Source organism: Balaenoptera ricei, chromosome 14, assembly GCF_028023285.1.
Source record: "Balaenoptera ricei isolate mBalRic1 chromosome 14, mBalRic1.hap2, whole genome shotgun sequence".
Taxonomy (NCBI): domain Eukaryota; kingdom Metazoa; phylum Chordata; class Mammalia; order Artiodactyla; family Balaenopteridae; genus Balaenoptera; species Balaenoptera ricei.
This window is the reverse complement of record NC_082652.1, coordinates 12419953-12440184: the sequence shown is the minus strand read 5'-3', so window position 1 is coordinate 12440184 and position 20232 is coordinate 12419953. Positions and strand designations below refer to the sequence as shown.

At 41.3% G+C, this 20232-nt stretch overlaps 1 protein-coding gene across 1 annotated transcript in view; it reads left to right on the top strand.

The window, feature by feature from the left end:
• The window catches only part of FBXW8 (F-box and WD repeat domain containing 8), a 124250-nt gene that overhangs the window by 60146 nt on the left and 43872 nt on the right, over nt 1-20232 (top strand). Inside the window, exons 6-7 of the mRNA XM_059895544.1 lie at nt 8882-9078; nt 12025-12231. Of these exons, the coding sequence (XP_059751527.1) occupies nt 8882-9078; nt 12025-12231 (404 nt within the window). The remainder of the gene's footprint in view (nt 1-8881; nt 9079-12024; nt 12232-20232) is intronic.

The following is a 20232-nucleotide window of genomic DNA, read 5'->3' as shown; positions in this document are numbered from 1 at the left end:
GGCTAAAATAAGTTCTTTTTTTTTTTTTTTATAATTTTTTTTAATAGCTACGTTATTTATTTATTTATTTATTTATTTATTTATTTATTTTAGCTGTGTTGGGTCTTCGTTTCGTGTGAGGGCTTTCTCTAGTTGCGGCAAGCGGGGGCCACTCTTCATCGTGGTGCAGGGACCACTCTTCATCGCGGTGCGCGGGCCTCTCACTATCGCGGCCCCTCCCGTTGCGGGGCACAGGCTCCAGACGCGCAGGCTCAGCAGTTGTGGCTCACGGGCCCAGTTGCTCCGCGGCATGTGGGATCTTCCCAGACCAGGGCTCGAACCCGTGTCCCCTGCATTAGCAGGCAGATTCTCAACCACTGCGCCACCAGGGAAGCCCTAAAATAAGTTCTGATCAAGAAAGCGCGATGGGACTTCCCTGGTTGGGCAGTGGTTAAGAATCTGCCTGCCAGTGCAGGGGACATGGGTTCGAGCCCTGGTCTGGGAAGATCCCACATGCTGCAGAGCAACTAAGCCCATGTGCCACAACTACTGAAGCCCGTGCAAATAGAGCCCGAGCTCCGCAACAAGAGAAGCCACCTCAATGAGAAGCCCGCGCACCGCAAGAAAGAGTAGCCCCCGCTCGCCACAACTAGGGAAAGCCTGCGCGCAGCAGGGAAGACCCAACTCAGCCAAAAATAAATAAATAAATAAATTAAAAAAAAAAAAAAAAGTGCGAAAGACCACAAGACAAACTCTGCAGTTCAATAAGTGACCAGTCTATGACTTTCTAAACTGTTGACCTGTTTTAAATTTAATGGTGCATGAAAAAGATCAGAGGGGAGGGATAATACCAATTGTCTTTTTCCAAAACCAGTTCAGCAGTTATTTACCTTTCAAGCAATTAACATAATTACCATTATGCTAAAAAGCAATTTTGGGAAGTTCTGCCCTGAGCTCTTATGATTCCACTGGGACAGTTTTAGTTGGGACTTATCTTTTTGATGGAAGCCTAATTGCAGTTTTGGCTTTGTGCATGCAAACAGAAGCAGCTAATTGTTTAGGCAAATAGCAGATTAATTTAAATATGCATCCCTAATAAAACAAAAATGGTATCCATTGTGGTCCTTGTTCCTATGACGAGGAATATAAATATTCTGTGCAAGTACCATTAGGTGGAGGTCTTAAGGATTGTCGACATTATTTCACAGTGGTAGCACTTTCCTGATATTGAATAATCTTTACAATAGCTAACATAAATCAGTTTAAACTCATTTAGATCCCATTTCCACTATGTGCAGTTTCATTACCACACTCTGGCTGGCCTCCTTTGGGAGGTGGAAGGGGCATGCTGCAGACTGGCATGGGTGCCCATCCACAGCTGCTGAGCAGACTTTATGTCTCCCCCAAAGACTGGCCATCGTTACTCATCTCCCCCTTAATGACTGTTCCTAGGCTAGAGTGAACTCAGAGTTCCTGCAGCCCTGGTGCTGCTTGTCAAGGTGGAGGGCCCTGAGCCCAGAGAGCAGTGGGACTGCCAAGCCCTACTCCTGTCTACTTTATTGGGCCGATGGCCCTCACTCATTGTGGTCTTCCGCCTTTTTTGAGAGACCCTTTTTTTTTTGCCTGTGTCCTTTTCATTTTTCTCATGAATGGAACAGTATTGTGATCCCAGCACTAGCTCAGAGGTAAACATCTTTTATGCAGCCATTGAGGTTTTGTCATGGAGAAAGACAGACATCTGGTCTCCTTTCAGCTTTCCCGGTGTGGGCATCCGCTGAGGGTTATTTATGCCTGGTTCAGGGAATGATGGCAATGACCTGTTTACTAAGTCACTACTGAGGAACCACACAGAAGCTCCCTTTGCATTTGCTGAGAAGTTTTCTCTTGTTTCTCCTTGGCCTAGCATACAGGATAAAGGTGGTAGACACCTTTTGGGGTGTCTCCTTGCTCTGAAGCCCCTCTAGAAGTGGACATATTCATAGAATTTGAGTTGGTCTTTTGACATCAGCTGAGTAGACAAGGATGGGGACCTCAGGCCTGGGGGCAGCTGATTCATGTTCTTGGCTGAACCATTTGGGCTGCAGATTTTCAGTCTCAATTGTGTGCTTGGAGTAGAAGACCTTGTGAAGTGGGGAATAGAGAAAGCTGCTTTGTGTAGAGAGAGAGGGACGCACAGTTACAGAGAGAAGCAGAGGCAAGATGTATGGTGCAGCAAGAGATGTACTACCTTGAGCTGAATGTTTTCCTACTTCCGGTTCTGATCCCTTTTACTGTCCAGCTATATTTCCTGCCCTTGGGTTCCATGAAATAACCTTGTTCCTTTTCAGTCTGTTTCCTTTTGTATTTAAACCAGTTTCAGTGGATTTGTTTCTTACAACCAAATGTTCCATTGCTAAAACATAAGACAAACATTCAGCAAACCTTTATTGATGTTCAGCCACTTTCAGTACTGTGAAGTCACTCTGTAGGAAATGTAGCAGAAAAAGGACACAATCCTGCCACTGCAGAAATCCACCCAGTACTAGGAGCCAAATCCGTATTAGTGCTGTGTCTGCAATATGATAAAACTTGGCCTTTCAAATGAATTTACATCAAATTTTTAAAATCATCACCTGTTTAGGAAGGAAATTTATTTGGCTCTGATAGGTATTGACTAATATTGTGCAATGTATGTGAACCCAGTTCAACTTGAAATGTCTGCATAAGTTAGCTGCTCCTTTTTGGGAATCTTAAAATAGTTTGACAATAGGACTTATCCATTGTTAAGCTTAGCCATTGTCCCATTGCAGTTTGTATATATACCTTTTATATTTTTGTTATATTTTCATGACTGTAACATGTCTTTCTGCAGTGAGAACTTTGTGAGAACAGAGATCATATCCCTCCTGTATGCCCGCAAACAGGATGCTTGCTGATGCCACTAGAATGTCAGCTCCATGCGGTCAGGGACTTTTTTGTTTTATTTTGTTTTATTCACTGCAGTTTCCCCAGTGCTTAGAAAGGCAGGGGCTCAAATACCTGTTGAATGTATTGTTGAATAACTTTTTGGCTAAATATTGGTTAACATGGATAATAATCCACTACAATATTATAAAACATTCTTATAATTCAAGTATTCACTGTTCAAGCCCCTGCAGTTCTGAGGTTGTAAAAGTAGCATGATATAACTATATTAAATAATAAAATGACCTTTTATACAATTAGCTTTCACTCAAGCATCTGTCCTGTTAGCTGCTGTGTCTGTTCCTGCTCACCTTGCTCATGTGTCTTGGGGTCAAATATCCAACAACACAGTTGCAAAGTGAAATTGCACATCTTGCAAAAGCTGCAGGATTTAATAATGTTAAAAGTGGTAAGCGGAAGAGCAGTAGAAGTGGTAATTACATGGGTAAATATAAATGGCTTTTTTTGTTATTTCTCTTTATTTTTTTATTTATTTATTTTTTAAAATATTTTATTTATTTATTTATTTATTTATGGCTGTGTTGGGTCTTCGTTTCTGTGTGAGGGCTTTCTCCAGTTGCGGCAAGTGGGGGCCATTCTTCATCGCGGTGCGCAGGCCTCTCACTATCGCGGCCCCTCCTGTTGCGGAGCACAGGCTCCAGACGCGCAGGCTCAGTAGTTGTGGCTCACGGGCCCAGTCGCTCCGCGGCATGTGGGATCTTCCCAGACCAGGGCTCGAACCCGTGTCCCCTGCATTGGCAGGCAGATTCTCAACCACTGCACCACCAGGGAAGCCCTGTTATTTCTCTTTAAAAGACAATTGCCTGCTTATGCAAAAATAATAACAATGTATGTGGGGTTTATAACATACAGTAGAAATAAAAAGTGTGGCAACAGTAGCAGAGAGGCTGGGAGGGAGGAAATGGAAGTACGCTGCTTCACTGTATGTGAAGTGGTGTAATATCGCTTGAAGGTAGACTGGTAGTTACAGATGGGTGCTAAAAACCTAAAGCAACAACTAAAATAAACACAAAGAGTTTTGGCTAATAAACCAACAAAGGAATTAAAATGAAATAAACACATAATTAATCCAAATACTCAGTCCAAAAGAAGGCAGAAAAAGAGGGGGAAAGGGAGCAAAGAACAAATGGGACAAATAGAAAACAAGCAGCAAAATGGTAGATTAAACCCATCCTTACCAAGAATCACATTAAAGGTAAGTAGTCTAAATACCCCAGTTAAAAGCAAGATCAGTTAAATGCCGTCTACAAGAAACCCACTTTAGATATAAAGACACAACGCAAAGTGAAAGGACAGAAAAACACATAGCATGCTGACACTAACCAAAAGAAAGTTGGAGTGACTATATCAATATCAAAGTGGATTTCAGAGCAAAGAACATAACACAAAGAGGGACATTTCATGTAATACAGGGTCACTTCATCAAGAGGACACAACAATCCTAAATGTTAATGCACCTAAAAGTGATCTTGGAGGACTGTGCAAACGATAGTGGCACTGATGACAAGTGGGGATCTGGCCGAGTTATACACTTAATAGCTGCAGTAGAGAAGACGGACAAAGATGATGACACAACAGGCATTCAGAAGAGAAGGATGTGACCATTAAATGGATGGCACCTAGAAGATATTTTCTAAAAAGACCCTTCTTAGAATAGCTCTGCAACCTTGTGGTAAAGGGTATTTTGTTGCATACAATTCTGTTGGGGAAACGATGCCAACAAAACTAGTGCTTGATTAGTAATGAAAAATGTGTTTATAGATAAACTCCATGTGTGCTTCGAGTGAGCTGTGGTTGAATAACTTCCACACTTGGCAGAACAGAGGTTAAGTTTATGTCGATTACTCATGGAGCTCATGGTTACTTTATGCACTTGTAAATGCAGCCGCTCATCCTGCGCTTCCTAGCTAACTTCCAGCCCAGCCGCCTCACGTACCAAGTGGCTTTGGACCAGTTGTTGAACCACTCAGAGCTTCTGTTTCTTCTGTTTTGTCAAACGAAGATAATGATGCTCTTCCCAAGATGGAAGTTAGCGCTGAAGGAGAGGAGACAAGTGATGGAACACTCAGAGGCTTCATGCAATAGTGGTTGCTTTACTGTTTTATTGTAATGTCTGCAAACAAATGCAGTGCAGGCCTATTTGGAAGAGGCACATCCTGGAATGTGCCTGTCTCCTATTTAATGTGTAGAGTCATTGGCATTTTTTGCAGTGTATCTGCTTCTTCTGAGTCGAAATGGAAAGAATTAGCTAAAATATTTGCCAGAGGAATGTGTTGTGGAGCCTTTTGCAATCTGCTTATCCCCCAAGTTTATCATAATTCTTAGAAGAGTGCACTGTGTTTTACATCTGAAGCAACATTTAACTTGAAGAAAGCTCTGCTTTTGTTTGTAATCACCTACGTAGTCTACTGACAGTTTGAAAGGCTTGCAAAGCAACCCACAAGTATTGTTTTCTTCTGACTCGCTGTATTTATTTAGTGATGAATGATACCTTATAGTAAGATCCTAAGTTCAAAGCATTTACTGTTAAGGACAAAGTACAAGACAAGAAAAATGGGAAGAGGGATTGCAAAAAGATGAGAAGTGAAAGCTTTATTTTAGAAAGTTATAGGAAATAGGACTGGATTTATGGATGGGCAATAGAGAGGAAATTAGTGTTATTAATAGATTAAATATGCTCTATAACATGGCAGGCACTATAGAATACATAAAAATATAGAAATGCTTGGTCTGTCTCCAATAGTTTGTGTGGTTTATCTCCTTTAATCTGCCCAACAGTCCTGTGTAATGGGTAATGTTCCCTTCAGTTTTACAGATGAAAAAACAGGCTCTCAGCTTTAAGTAACTTGCCCAAGGCCTTCAGCTAGCAAGCAGCGGAGCTGGATTTGAACTCAAACAACCACAGACTGTGTTATCTGCACACAATTATTTTCAGTGATTTTTGAAAATAAAATCAGTTGGAATTGGAACAGGACATTATCCCGCATGATGCAGAAAGTCATTATTTTCTTGAATAAATCTTTGTGGGTAAAAAGGTAGCTTAGTGGATGGGAGTGGTAAAAAGAAATTATTTGGCAAGAAAAGAATAAGTGGCCTTCCAAATACAGAAAAGTTTATATTTCTGATAGAAAAGTGTAAGTTCCTGCAGACAACTGGTTCTCAAACTTGGGCATGCATCCCAGAGTTTGCTGCCCGAGAACCTGCGTTTCTAATAAGCCCCCAGGTGTGGCTGATGCTGCTTGTCCGGGGGCTGCACTTGGATATCATTGCTGTAGACAGTTTGAGAAGGGTGGAGACACAGCCAGTGTGTGTGAGAGGAATTCATCTGGGGAGCGGCATTCAAGGGGCTGGGGAGAAGGGTGTATAGTATATGGGTAAATCGTGGTGGTTTTTTTGTTTTTTTTTTAAACATCTTTATTGAAGTATAATTGCTTTACAATGGTGTGTTAGTTTCTGCTTTATAACAAAGTGAATCAGTTATACATATACATATGTTCCCATATCTCTTCCCTCTTGCGTCTCCCTCCCTCCCACCCTCCCTATCCCACCCCTCTAGGTGGTCACAAAGCACCGAGCTGATCTCCCTGTGCTATGCGGCTGCTTCCCACTAGCCATCTGTTTTACATTTGGTAGTGTATATATGTCCATGACACTCTCTCACCCTGTCACATCTCACCCCTCCCCCGTGGTGGTTTTGTTTTTTGTTTTTGGCTGCTCCATCCATGCATCTTGCAGGATCTTAGTTCCCCGACCAGGGATTGAACCCGGGCCCCCGGCAATGGAAGCGTGGAGTCCTAACTACTGGACTGCCAGGGAATTCCCTAAATCGTGGTTTTTAACAAGTCTGGGATAGTCAAGCTCGTGTTTTAGACTATGCAAAATAAAACACCTCTGCTAACTGTGGCTGAAAGAAGGTGGTGGTGAGGAGGGATGTAAAATACTTATAAGAACCTCTTAGAATGTAGGTTAATGGCTGTTTTCAGATGTTGCTAGTGACTAGGTCAGTGCCTGGCATATAAAAAGTGCTCAATAATAATTTCTTGCATGTTACTTCACCTCTTAGAATGGCTATCATCAAAGACAAGAGATAGCAAATGGTGAGGATGTGGAGAAAATGGAACCCTCATGCAGTGTTAGTGGGCATGTAAATTGGTGCAGCCACTATGGAAAACAGTATGGAGTTTCCTCAAAAAATTAACAATAGAACTACGATGTGATCCAGCAATTTGACTTCTGGGTATATATCTGAAAGAAATGAAATTACTATGTTGAAGAGATATCTGCACCCTCGTGTTCACTCACAATAGCCAAGACATGGAAACAGCCCAAGTGTCCATTGACAGATGAGTGGATAAAGAAGATGTGGTGTATGTATACAGTGGAACACTACTCAGCCACAACAAAGGAGGAAATTCTGCTATTTGCAACAACATAGATGGATCTTGAGGGCATTATGCTCAGTGAGATAAGAGAAAAAAAACAAATGCTGTATGATCTCACTTATATGTGGAATCTTAAAAAAAAGAAAAACCTCATAGAAACAGAGATCAGATTTGTGGTTGCCAGGGGTAGAGGAATTGGTTGAAGGTGTTCAAAAGGTACAAACTTCCAGTTATAAAATAAATGAGTTCTGGGGATGTAATGTACAGCATGACAACTATAGTTAATAATACTGTATTGTATATTTGAAAGTTGCTGAGAGAATAGATCTTAAAAGTTCTCATAAGGAAAAGGACATTTGTAACTATGTGAGGTGATGTTAACTAAACTTATTATGGTAATCATTTCACAGTATATACATATATCAAATCATTCTGTTGTACACCTTAAGCTTATATAATGTTCTGTGTCAATTATATTTTAACAAAACTAGAAAAAATTATTTGTTGCATAAGTGGACAAATAAGAGACTGAATTAAGAACTCCATATGTTAAAACTACTCAGCAATTATGTCCTCCCATTCTTCTTAGATCTCTCTCATAAAAGCATTTTTTAAAAATTTATCTTTTTGGCAAGGATAATTTTGGGGAAATTTTTCAGAATATACAAGGGGATGTTACAGTAAATTTCTTTCCTACTCTTGTCCCTTTTCCCTGGTTTCTTTCCTTAGAGGCCTTAACAATTCTTAACAATTTCTTTTTCATTGTTAAGTTTCTTAAGTATCCTTCCAGGATAGTCTGTGTATACATTTGTGTGTATGTGTGTGTGTACATTTTTTAAAATGCAAAAGTAACATAGCATACTATACCACTATTCTGTCCTTCCTTTTTTCATTTAACAGTATATTTTATTGATCATTTTATATAGCTCATGTGTAAGGCTGACTCTTTTAATTGCTCATTTTATTTAAATTCCAAACTATGGAGATACCATTATTTAAGTATTTCTCTATTGGTGGACATTTAGATAGCTTCCAATCTTTTGACATAGTTAAAAACGTAGTAACTATCCTATGTACATTTGTGATTTGGTAGATATTATCAAATTGCCTCCAGAGTTAGGTGAAATAGTTCACACTCCTATGAACAATTTAAGAGAAAGCCTGTTTCCCCATATCCTCAAAAACAAAATGTTTTATGAAATTTTTTGTCTTTGTCAATTTGGTGAAAAATAGTATCCTATTTTAGTTTTTATTTGTATTTTTCTAATTGTGAGTGAATTTTTGTATTTTTTAAATGTTTATATGTCAACTGCGTTTCTTTTTCTGTGAACACCATAGCATGCTCATGTCCTTTGCTCACTTTTCAGTTGCTTTTTTCTTATTGAATCTTAGAAGCTCTTTATATATTAAGGAAATAGGCTCTTTGTTGTATGTGATGCAGAATTTTACCAATTTATTATTTATCTTTTAAATTTTCTTTATGTTGCATGATTATTTTATAATTATGCATACTAAATGAATTTAAAATTGTTACCTGAATTTTTTTTTCTACATAGGATTTCTTAATATTTGGGATCTAAGGACTGGAAGGTATCCTATTCATCGTTTTGAGCATGATGCAAGAATACAAGCACTAGCCCTCAGCCAGGAAGATGCAACTGTTGCCACAGCTTCTGCTTTTGATGTCGTAATGTTATGCCCCAATGAGGAGGGATATTGGCAAATAGCTGCAGAATTTGAAGTTCAGAAACTGGTGAGCTTTTAGTCTGGTCATTTTATTTTTCATTCTTAGAATCTCTGGGTCTGATATAAACAGATAGTAATGATGTTGGCAGTGCCCATTCACTCAGGGCTTTCTGTGGGCCTTATGTCCATAAATCTCACAACAGCCTTGCAAAATAAGTAGTTTTATTTTCCTCATTTACCAAGAAGCCAATAAAGTCTTGGAGCAGTGAATTGACTTGCCCCTGATAAGAAGTTGTGATTCTGACCTCAAGGCTGACATCGGGGCTGCAGTTTCTCATCACTGTGGTCCTCAGCCTCCTTCACATTAACAGGACGTTCACCCCTGGAAATCTGAGATCAGGATCTGGCCTGATAACGTAAGTGAAGATGAGCTCAGTGGTACCATCACAGGCTATGTGGGAAAGAAAGTTTCCATCCTACACTTTCTCCATCCGAAGATTTTCTCACTTGGCATTAAGGGTAACTCTTGAGTGAGTATAGATTCAAGTCAGTGTTAATCGGGTAGCCGTGTTCCATGACATCATGTGTGAAGCTCAGTTAACCTTACTAGTTCATTAAATAGAGCCTGTTTCTGAGTTCACTTGTACATGAGCCTCAACATTTGCATGGTGGGAGATGATTTGGTGGTAAGAAGGAAGAGCTGAAATCTGTCTGTGCTGAATTTGGATTTAATTTAAAGCAAACTTGATTTTGGCACTGGTGGGGGAGTGAACAGAAAAGCCAACGCTGAATAATGAATTGATGGCCTGACCTGGAACAAATCCTGTTCCTCTCCCTTTTCCCCTGGTGAAAATCTTGTTAGACATGAATAACTAAAAAGCCATGGCATCACCGCTTCACCTCTGTAAGCTGCTTGTCCCTTTAATGCTCAGCCTCTGCGGTTCTAGTGTAGTGTTCTCAAAACTGCCTGATGCTGTCTTCTTCTCTTGGGGTTTTATTAGAAAAATGTGAAAGTACCATATTCCTGTCTGTTCTCAAAACTACATAGTGCTTGTTATTTGGTTTCTGCCTAAAGAACACTGTAGATCAACAATAGCTTTATGAACTCAGACAATTACTTGAGACGTGAGTCCCCTCAGAAAGTGCAAATCCGGCCTTGGCAATAAGGTGGCATCCTGGCACCGACCGGAAGCTTTCTGAAGTAGTTTACAGTTCCCAGAAAATGGCACAACCGCAGTCAGTCTGAGCCTCTTGGTCTATCACACATCCAGCATGAAGGTGAATTAAATGGCTAGACTGAGGATGTTGATTTTAGGAAAGCAAGAAGTGATTTTTAGGATGGGGGAGAGAGGAATGAAGCAGCCATTGCTGGAGGCCTGTGTTATAGCGCTCTTTATGTATTATTTCTCACCCTGGGTAAGGGCTGGCCACAGAATGTACTCTCTCTGGAAAAGGCAGCTCCTGGCCTGGGTAGCTGGGCCATCTTTGTCTTCCTCAGACAGGCTCCCTGAATCACAGTGGCAGTGTTCCCAGGTTTGTAATACTGGCCTAGAACAGCCGTCCTTCGCGATGGGCCCTCGGCTGGGGATGTGGGACCACCACTCACACTGTGGGTCCTTAGGGTTAGCAGAGCCACCCAGATGTTTACTGTCTCAAGCGCTTCTGGACAGTTCTCAGGATTCAGGCCTTTGAACTTGTTTGGCTTCTTGTCAGGAACCATGGATTTTCATAATTACATAGGTGGCTTGCCTTCTGCTTTTGTACTCTCAGAATTTACTCAGGGAGGTCAAAACCTGATGTAAACTGCACTCGGGGGAAGCATGCCACTTACGAACGTAGGAAAGCAAATTATTCTTAAAGGCAGCTCCTCATACCCATGCAGATTAGAGAAAGTAGTAGCAGTAATGCAGCCGGAGGACTGTGGCATAAAAATGCTTGCAGTGGCCTTCCTACCCTAGGATGGCATTGAAAGCAGGAGAAAGTAGGTAACTCGGATGCTCTTAACCTTTTAGCAACACATTTTTGCTATTTGCACAAATGTTAAAATGTGATTTTGGCTAATTTGCAACTGAGTGAATTTTATTTATTCAGTTTCTTGTGAAAAAAAGAAAAACTAACTTTTATTTTTGAATAGTTATTCTAGCCTCGTGGTTCAGAATTTAAAAGACACAATAAGGTTTACAGTGAGAATCTCCCTTCCACTCTGTCCCACAACTCATTTCCCTCCCTGAAGGCAGCCGTTGTTAGTTAGATTTGTGCACGTACAAGACAAGCGTGTCACAGGCTTCCTCTGCCCCACCTTTACACGCAGTAGCACGCTGTGAATCCTGTTACCTTGCTTTTTTCCCCCAAATTTATCTTAGAGGTGACTCCGTTTGTTTGAGTTTATAAAGGATGTCTTCCTGCTTTTTTCTGTGACCACATGGTATTCCAATACATGGATGTACTGTAAGTTATTTAATTAGTCCCTTAGTAAGGCATGTTTAGGGTTTTCTAGTTTTTAGCTATGACCAAATAGTACTACAGCAAATAACGTTGTACACAGTCGTTTTGCATAAATGTGAGTTTATTTGTAAATAAATTCCTAGAAGTGACTTGCTGTGTCAGAGCGTATGCACATCTGACATTGTGTTAAGTGTTCCCAGATTTTGGACCAGATTACATCCCACCAACCTTAATGGGATCCATAAATGTGGTTGTCCCCCCTCCACTTCCAGCCCAATGTCTTATCAGACTAATTGATCTTTACTGATATGACAGATGAAAATGCTATCTTGGTGAATTTTCACCTTTTCTCTTGTTAGGAGTGTGTTGTGTTTCTTTTACGATGAGCATCTTTTCATTTGTGTAGCAACTGTGTTTCACTTCCTGTGAACTGGCCCTTGGCCCGTCTTTTTCTCTTGGGTTGCTGGTCTTCTCATTGATGTGTAGGAGGAATTGTGTATTTTTGAGCAAGTCAGGATGAATTGTAGGCGAGACCTGAAGGACTAAAATGACTCTTATTCTTTAACAGGTTGACTACCTTGAAATAGTTCCAGATACTGGAAGGTATCCTGTGGCAGTAGCCACTGCTGGAGATCTGGTATACCTGCTAAAAGCCGAAGACTCTGCCAGAACCCTCCATTATGTCTACGGGCAGCCTGTCACATGTCTGGATGTCTCCGCCAACCAGGCTGCTTTTGGTGTGAAGAGTCTGGGATGGGTGTACGAAGGAAACAAGGTACAAAAATAGCAAGATGTGCAATTAACAAAAAAGAACATGGATTTTATTTTTTAAAAGGCAATTTAAAAATTAAAGATCTCTAATATATTTTTAAAAGATGTGTTCAGGCAATATATATCAGCCTGGTTAAAAAAAATTCAGGTATTTCTAAATGATATAATACGATAAGTAATTGTTTTCTTTCTCTTCCCTTCCCCCAGCCCTATTCCACAGAAGAAACTATTAACAGTTTTTAGGTATCCATCTAGAAAATTTTAATGCATATATAGGTACATTTATACACTAAAAAACATACCTTTGTTGAAATGAGATCATAGTATACATACTGCTCTGTGCCCAACGTTTTTATTCAGTAATGTACCCTGGGGAGCATTCCATGTGAGCTCCCTCTCCCTAGAATTCCAGCGATGCTTACAACCCGTAGTCTGCTTAACCAGTCTCCTCACTAGTGGGCATTTAGGTTGCTTTCTCTGTTTGGGCTGTTATAGACAGTGCTGCAGTGCATGTTGCAACTTGTAAATCTCTAGGATAAATTGCTAGCAATTATGTTGCTTGGTCAGAGGGTTGATGGACATTGCCAAGTTGCCGTCTAAAAAGGTTGCATCAAAATTTACATTCATTCTTATCCACAGTTTGTAAAAGTGCCTCTGATACTCTTTGAGCCAGAAACAGGGAGACAAGTTTTTAATCGAAATTCTTTGCATGATGACTCAATTTTATCACTACTTAGTATTTTACCATCCTGACTGCAGGCCAAGTACTTAGTCTTAAAGCTGACTTACAGAACTCTTTCTCTTCCCGTGGAATCGGGGGAGAGGGATAAAGGTTTGTTTTGTTTTGCTTTTCCTCCAATTTGCTGGGTCTTGACCTTGCTGGCAGTGGTTGTAATCCCGGGAAGGAACTTCTCTGAGCCAGCAGCTCCTCTGACGACGTCCTTCTCCTAAGGAAGGAGGCCCTTTTCACGTAGCAGTGTTGTGACCTGGAAAAGAGCCAGTCTCTGGATGCACACCGTCTGTGTTCCAGCTCCAGCCCTACCACCTGCTACCCTGTGTGACCTTAAACAGGTTGCTTAACCCTCATTATGCCTCAGTTCCCTCATTTGTAAAAGGGAGTTCATAATGGTACCTACTTCATAGAATTGTAGGATTAAATGAAAACATACGTGTAAAGCTTTAAGCATAGTACCTGGCATTGGAGAGTTAGCGATCACTGTGTGCTTCCTGTTCTTTCTAGCACTCATAGTTTGAGTCTAGCCTCTGGTTGTGATTTTTACATCTTGTTTCTCCTATGTAGTCACCTGTAAGGTCAAATCTCACCTATCTAGGTGTTCACTGGCTTTGCAACATGGATTCCAATTATATATTCTTCAACCAGGAAGATACATAAAGCTGTAGAAAATACATGTGGCTTAGTTTAGTCTCACTGTGAGAAGGGATCCCTTTGTGCTCAAGTTGGCCTGCTTTGCTGGAGTATATTCAGCATATCTTAGCTGGAAAGTCTGTGATGATATAATTCCTGTGTTTTGTCTTCCCAGGAAGTGGGGGGAAAGGGACAGCAATTGGTTTCCTAAGGCAGTTTCCTTTCTTAGCCTTTGAAAACACTTTCTTTTCTGATCCCTGGTGAGCTCATTTGATGAGAGGAGAGAGACTGTTTGCTTTCTAATTTTTCATCCATCATGCTTTCAAGTTTCAGTTATCTCACTTATTTCTCGAGTTCTCAGTGTAGTGAGGTGATAGTTTATTTAATCCTAGCCTGGTTTAAATTTTTCATATTTTTAATAAACTTTTCATCTAACAGGTCCTATTTCTCTTTGACTTACCTGAGTGGATCTATTTCTGTAGTGATACAATTGCAGTGGATATATTTGAGAAACCAGTTAAAGGGATAGCTCAGCACAAAATTAGACCGGGAGCATCCTTTAGGTGTTGATGTAAGTAGGCACTTTTTTGGATGCCTCTCAATATTTCCAACCCAATTAAAAAGCATTAATTATAATAATTAGCTGATTCTTATGTTAGTTTGATGAAAATTCATTTTTAAAAGTTTATAGTCCCTCTAATAACTTGTTAACGGGTAGTTTTCATTGGTGTTTTAAAATTAAGAGTGGAAGTAAATTTGCTACAAGAATGTGTTTAAGTGCCTCTTTGAAATCTGACAGTAGCATTTAGTCATCCAAATATTTTGTGAGTACACCACCAAACCTTCAAACACTTGTGTGGGTGGGTGGGTTGTTGTTAGTAGTGCTGGTGATAACTCTGCATTGAGATGCTTTTCCAGCATGAACGCCACCCACTTGAACGTGAGGGAAGCCAAGCTTTAACTGTGAAACTTCCCTTATTTTTGCAGAGGTAGGACTTTCTATCTGATTACGTTTAATGGATTTTCTGCTTCCTCAGAAAAACCAGCATTTCTGTGTGAATTAAGCCATGTAATGGGTGGCTCTGTGAGATTTTAGTAGCATCCTGCCATCCCATAATGTACTGTCATAATTCTTAAGTCTCATGTGCAGGCTCTGTGTCACCTTGCTTGTGAGCTCCACGCTTTGGTCCTGTCAGTCTCTGTCCGGCCTGGCAGCACGTTTTACTAGGTTGGTATGAGACTGAGAGCAGTAGAGTTTGCCTGGAGCTGTGTCCACGTGAGGGTTTGTGTCTGTGCCTCTGGGCCTGTATGTTTAGGGTTCAGATGAAGGCTTTATGAGAACAGAGAGTCTGGTTTATCTTCTTTTGTACCTGATACAGAACTGGGGGTTAGCTAGAGTCCACTGTTGATTAACTGTGATAAAAGCAGACATGGGGACTTCCCTGGTGGCGCAGTGGTTAAGAGTCCGCCTGCCAATGCAGGGGACACAGGTTCGAGCCCTGGTCAGGGAACTAGATCCCACATACATGCCACAAGCCACAACTAAGGAACCCTCGAGCCACAACTAAGGAGTCCGCCTGCCGCAACTAAGACCTGGTGCAACCAAATAAATAAATATTAAAAAAAAAAAAAAAAAGCAGACATGAAGTTCAAATGTTGGTAATAGAATTTTCGTCAGGAACTGAAATTTCCCTGACCTGTAGGAGTATTTCCGCAGTGTTACTTTTGTTTACTTGGAGAATGTCTTTACACCATATGATGATCACATTAGCATTTTATAGGCACCACAGCTGTCTGAGCATCAGTAATAATGGTTCAGACTCATCCATTCACATATCTACTAGTCAACCTGTCATGTATTTATCACAGAGAGTTACAGAGCACCAGTCGTGTCCTGGCATCGGAGCATTAAAACAACATTGTGCACAGATTTCAGCAGATGGGTATTTGTCAAGTAACTTAGCTCTGTTAGTAAACATACATAGTTTTCTAAGGAAATGAAACCAAGTAACTTAGCAGAAATTTATCCATTTAATCTTAAGAAAAAGCTTGTGAATACAGCTGGTTCAGTCATTTCCAGCTCTGGTAGGAAGGCTCAGAGAAAGTGTTAGTGCTCGGGTACATTAGGGGCCATGCTTGGGTTTGCCAGCATGTTCTTTGGCCAAGTAAAGTTGTAGGCAAAAAAAAGCTATTATCTGTTTGCACTCTTTCTTAAAAGAGCAGATCTTTAAACATCTTAAAAAAAAAAAAAAAAAGAAAGTATTTTTTGACTAGGTAATGCATTCACCTGCTTCAGAAATCAAAAGACGTGAAAGGGAGGGTGTGCAGTGGGATGACTCCTTCCCACTCTTTTCAACCCGCCACCCAGTTTCTCTTCCCGGAGCAGCTAAATCAGTGTTGCCAGTGTCTTGCACATCCTTCCAGAGATGTTTTATGCATATGTAAGCAAATTGTCCATACATGCCCTCAATCCCCTCTTTCTAAAAAATAGAAATAGTAAAATACTCTATTTTTGTCCTGCATCTTGCTTTTTTGTGCAACAGAATCTCTTGGAGATCATTTCATCATTTCTTATAACATAATAAAGAACTTCCTGATAGGTTTTTTTATTTTTTGCGATTTTGTGATATTGCACCTTGTAGTTGTACCTTAAGTAATTCTGCGACCCTACCCCCTATTGATGGATGTTAGCTTGCTCCCAGTCTTTTGCTATTGTGAACAACACTTGGTCCACATGAACGTATTTGTAGGATTAGTTCCTCAAAGTAAAGACTTGCTGGGTCAGAGGGGGCTGTGCCTTCATGATTTTGATAGCTGTTGCCCTCTATATTAGGTGTTCCTTGGAAAGTGGAGGGTGGCAGTGCATCCCATTCTCCTAGCAGTTCCTTAACATCTTTCCTCTCACAGGCTTTACAGAAGGGTCACAACAAAATGAGGCCAGAAGGAGTAAACAGAGCTCTGTTTGGTCCTGCCTTCATTTATTTTGTAGCTCTCTGCTTTGAGGATGAATGACCTCATCTAGAATCCCATGCTTCATCTAGAATCCCATGCTTCACCTAGAATCAGTGCAGTGGGACTGACAGCCTTATCAGACCACCATTAGGGTGGACAGAGCTACAACACACACTGATATGTGCCCCTTCTCAGCTTGTTTGCTACCATTTGAGGGAGAGCCCATGGTTCTTTAAAGACAGTAGGCTCACCTGCCTCTTTTTTGTAAAATGAGGAGGGTTGGACATGTGACTTTTGGTCTCCTGTCCAGCACCCACGTTCCTTGATTCTTTAAGCGGTTAGGTGGTTTAAGCTTTTTCCTTTACCTGTGGAGTCGTGTTGAGCTGGTCTATCCTTGGAGGCTACTGGGGAGCTGAGAGTTTCTGAAATGGGTTGAGGAACCCATTGCTCTCCTGTTACTTCTCTAATGGGATCTCCTAAGGGCCATGCTTATTGCTGGCAGGAATGATTGGGCAGGAAGTTGTTTGGTACTTTTTCATCAATTCCTGTGTCTTTGTGGGCAAGGGGTATGTGGTGAGAAGGGCTGCTTGAAGGTCTTTTAGATGAAAATGGACTCTTAAGTGTTGACGTTGCATTCTTGGGTTCTCATACTTCAGTGGCATAAATGATCTTAAAGGTAGTCATTGCTAAGTGGCATATGATTGTAAAAGAAAACAAATGGAACAGCAGTTGCTCTGGCCTCATCTCTTCATCATGTTGCAGGGCAAAGATCAGTGTCAACTCTGTTAATGTGGCCCTTTGTGCCCAAATAGCCCTTTAAAATTTGTTTTTAGTCTCATACTTCCTGAATCTGTCAAAAATACTTCCACCCATGAAAACGTTTTTATGATGCTGATCATCTTTATTCTTTCTTTTGCTGCCTGAATTAAATTTTGCTCTCAGAGGTGGAGGGTTAGGAGATAGAATTGCCTCATTTAAGAGCATTATGTTGACGATGAGTCTCATGCCTCATAAAGGAAGAGAGAGACCCACTTACAGCTCTCAGCATCATTCTGTGTATTTGGACATATTTCCTAATTTAGTTCTGAAGTGCTTGGCATTCGGTGGCAGATTGTATTTAGCAGCACACGGCGCGCATCCTAATCAGGGTGACGTGAGTGAAGTAATCCAGGAGGCTGGGGTGTGTTTGACAAGGACACTGGCTTGGCGCTGCTGCCTCAGCTTACATCACGCTGGAAAATAATTGCTAACGTCTCCTAGGATAATCATTCCCTGTTCGCGGACGTGAAAAGACTCTGGATTGGTTATTGCACTCGTCACAAGTTGAAATACCTATCTGGAAGAGCCTTTGGGATCAAAGGCTCGTGGATTCTGGCACCATTCTCCATACCTACACCAGAATATGAAATCCATCTTTCCTTTTGTTCAAGGTTCCATTCCAGAGGAGAACTAAAAACTGTATTTTACAAGCAGGATGAATAATTTGAAGTTGAAAGTTCACAAAGTAAATAAGTGTCTCATTTCCTCTTCACTTTCACCTTAAACCTTTAACATTTTTCATATTTATTTACTTTCTGCTTGGAAAAGTTTAAGAAAATAGCTCTTGGAGACCAGTTTTCTGGGTTGTTGAGTGATGTTGACTACCAAAGGGTCCACTTTTGTTGCTAACGTTGCTGTCATTGTGAACGACTACTCACTGAACACACACTATTTGCTGGATATCTGACCGTGCTGCAAACAGGGATGTCTCAAACGTGACATCCACGTCGGGGCTTACCTCCTCGTGGGCTTTAACAGCAGCTTAGTGATACAGAGGTGGTTTTCTCCACGTTGAGATGGACATGAGGTCGTAGGGAGACCTTCACGGTTAATTTGCTGAATTCCAAAGTACTGAAAAGTTACACAGGTAAATACGTAGATGAGGATTGAATATTCATGTGCACTTTGTACATGTTTTAATATTAAAATGTATCAGTGGTAAGAGATTGGTTCAAGGTGGCGTAGTAGAAGGACATGCGCTTACTCCCTCTTGCGAGAGCACCGGAATCACAACTAACTGCTGAAGAGTCATCGACAGGAAGACACTGGAACTCACCAAAAAGTTACCCCACATCCAAAGACAAAGGAGAAGCTGCAGTGAGAAGGTAGGAGGGGCGCAATCACAATAAAATCAAGTCCCATAACTGCTAGGTGGGTGACTCACAAACTGGAGAACACTTATACCACAGAAGTCCATCCACTTGAGTGAAGGTTCTGAGGCCCACGTCAGGCTTCCCAACCTGGGGGTCCAGCAACGGGAGGAGGAATTCCCAGAGAATCAGACTTTGAAGGCTAGCAGGATTTGATTGCAGGACTTCGACATGACTGGAGGAAAAAGAGACTGCACTCTTGGAGAGCACACACAAAATAGCATGTGTGTCAGGACCCAGGGGGAAGGAGCAGTGACCCCCATAGGAGACTGAACCAGACGCACCTGCTGGTGTTGGAGGGTCTCCTGCAGAGGTGGGGGGCGGCTGTGGCTCACCACGGGGACAAGGACACTGGCAGCAGAAGTTCTGGGAAGTACTCCTTGGCATGAGCCCTCCTGGAGTCTGCCATTAACCCCACCAAAGAGCCTGTAGGCTCCAGTGCTGGGTCATCTCAGGCCAAACAACCAGGAGGGAGGGAACTCAGCCCCACCCATCCGCAAACAATCAGATTAAAGTTTTACTGAGAGCTCTGCCCACCAGAGCAACACCCAGCTCTACCCACCACCACTCCCTCCCATCAGGAAGCTTGCACAAGGTCTTAGATGGCCTCATCCACCAGAGGGCAGACAGCAGGAGCAAGAAGAACTACAATCCTGCAGCCTGTGGAACGAAAACTGCATTCACAGAAAGACAGACAAAATGAAAAGGCAGATGACTATGTATCAGATGAAGGAACAAGATAAAACCCCAGAAAAACAACTAAATGAAGTGGAGATAGGCAACCTTCCAGAAAAAGAAGTGAGGATAATGATAGTGAAGATGATCCAGGACCTCGGGAAAAGAATGGAGGCAAAGATCAAGAAGATGCAAGAAATGTTTAACAAAGACCTAGAAGAATTAAAGAACAAACAGACATGACCAATACAATAACTGAAATGAAAACTACACTAGAAGGAATCAATAGCAGAATAACTGAGGCAGAAGAACGGATAAGTGACCTGGAAGACAGAATGGTGGAATTCACTGCTGCGGAACAGACTAAAGAAAAAAGAATGAAAAGAAATGAAGACAGCTTAAGAGACCTCTGGGACAACATTAAACGCAACAACATTCGCATTATAGGAGTCCCAGAAGGTGAAGAGAGAGAGAAAGGACCAGAGAAAATATTTGAAGAGATTATAGTCGAAAACTTCCCTAACATGGGAAAGGAAATAGCCACCCAAGTCCAGGAAGTGCAGAGAGTCCCATACAGGATAAACCCAAGGAGAAACACGCCGAGACACATAGTAATCAAAGTGGCAAAAATTAAAGACAAAGAAAAATTATTGAAAGCAGCAAGGGAAAAACGACAAATAACATACAAGGGAACTCCCATAAGGTTAACAGCTGATTTCTCAGCAGAAACTCTGCAAGCCAGAAGGGAGTGGCATGATATATTTAAAGTGATGAAAGGGAAGAACCTACAACCAAGATTACTCTACCCGGCAAGGATCTCATT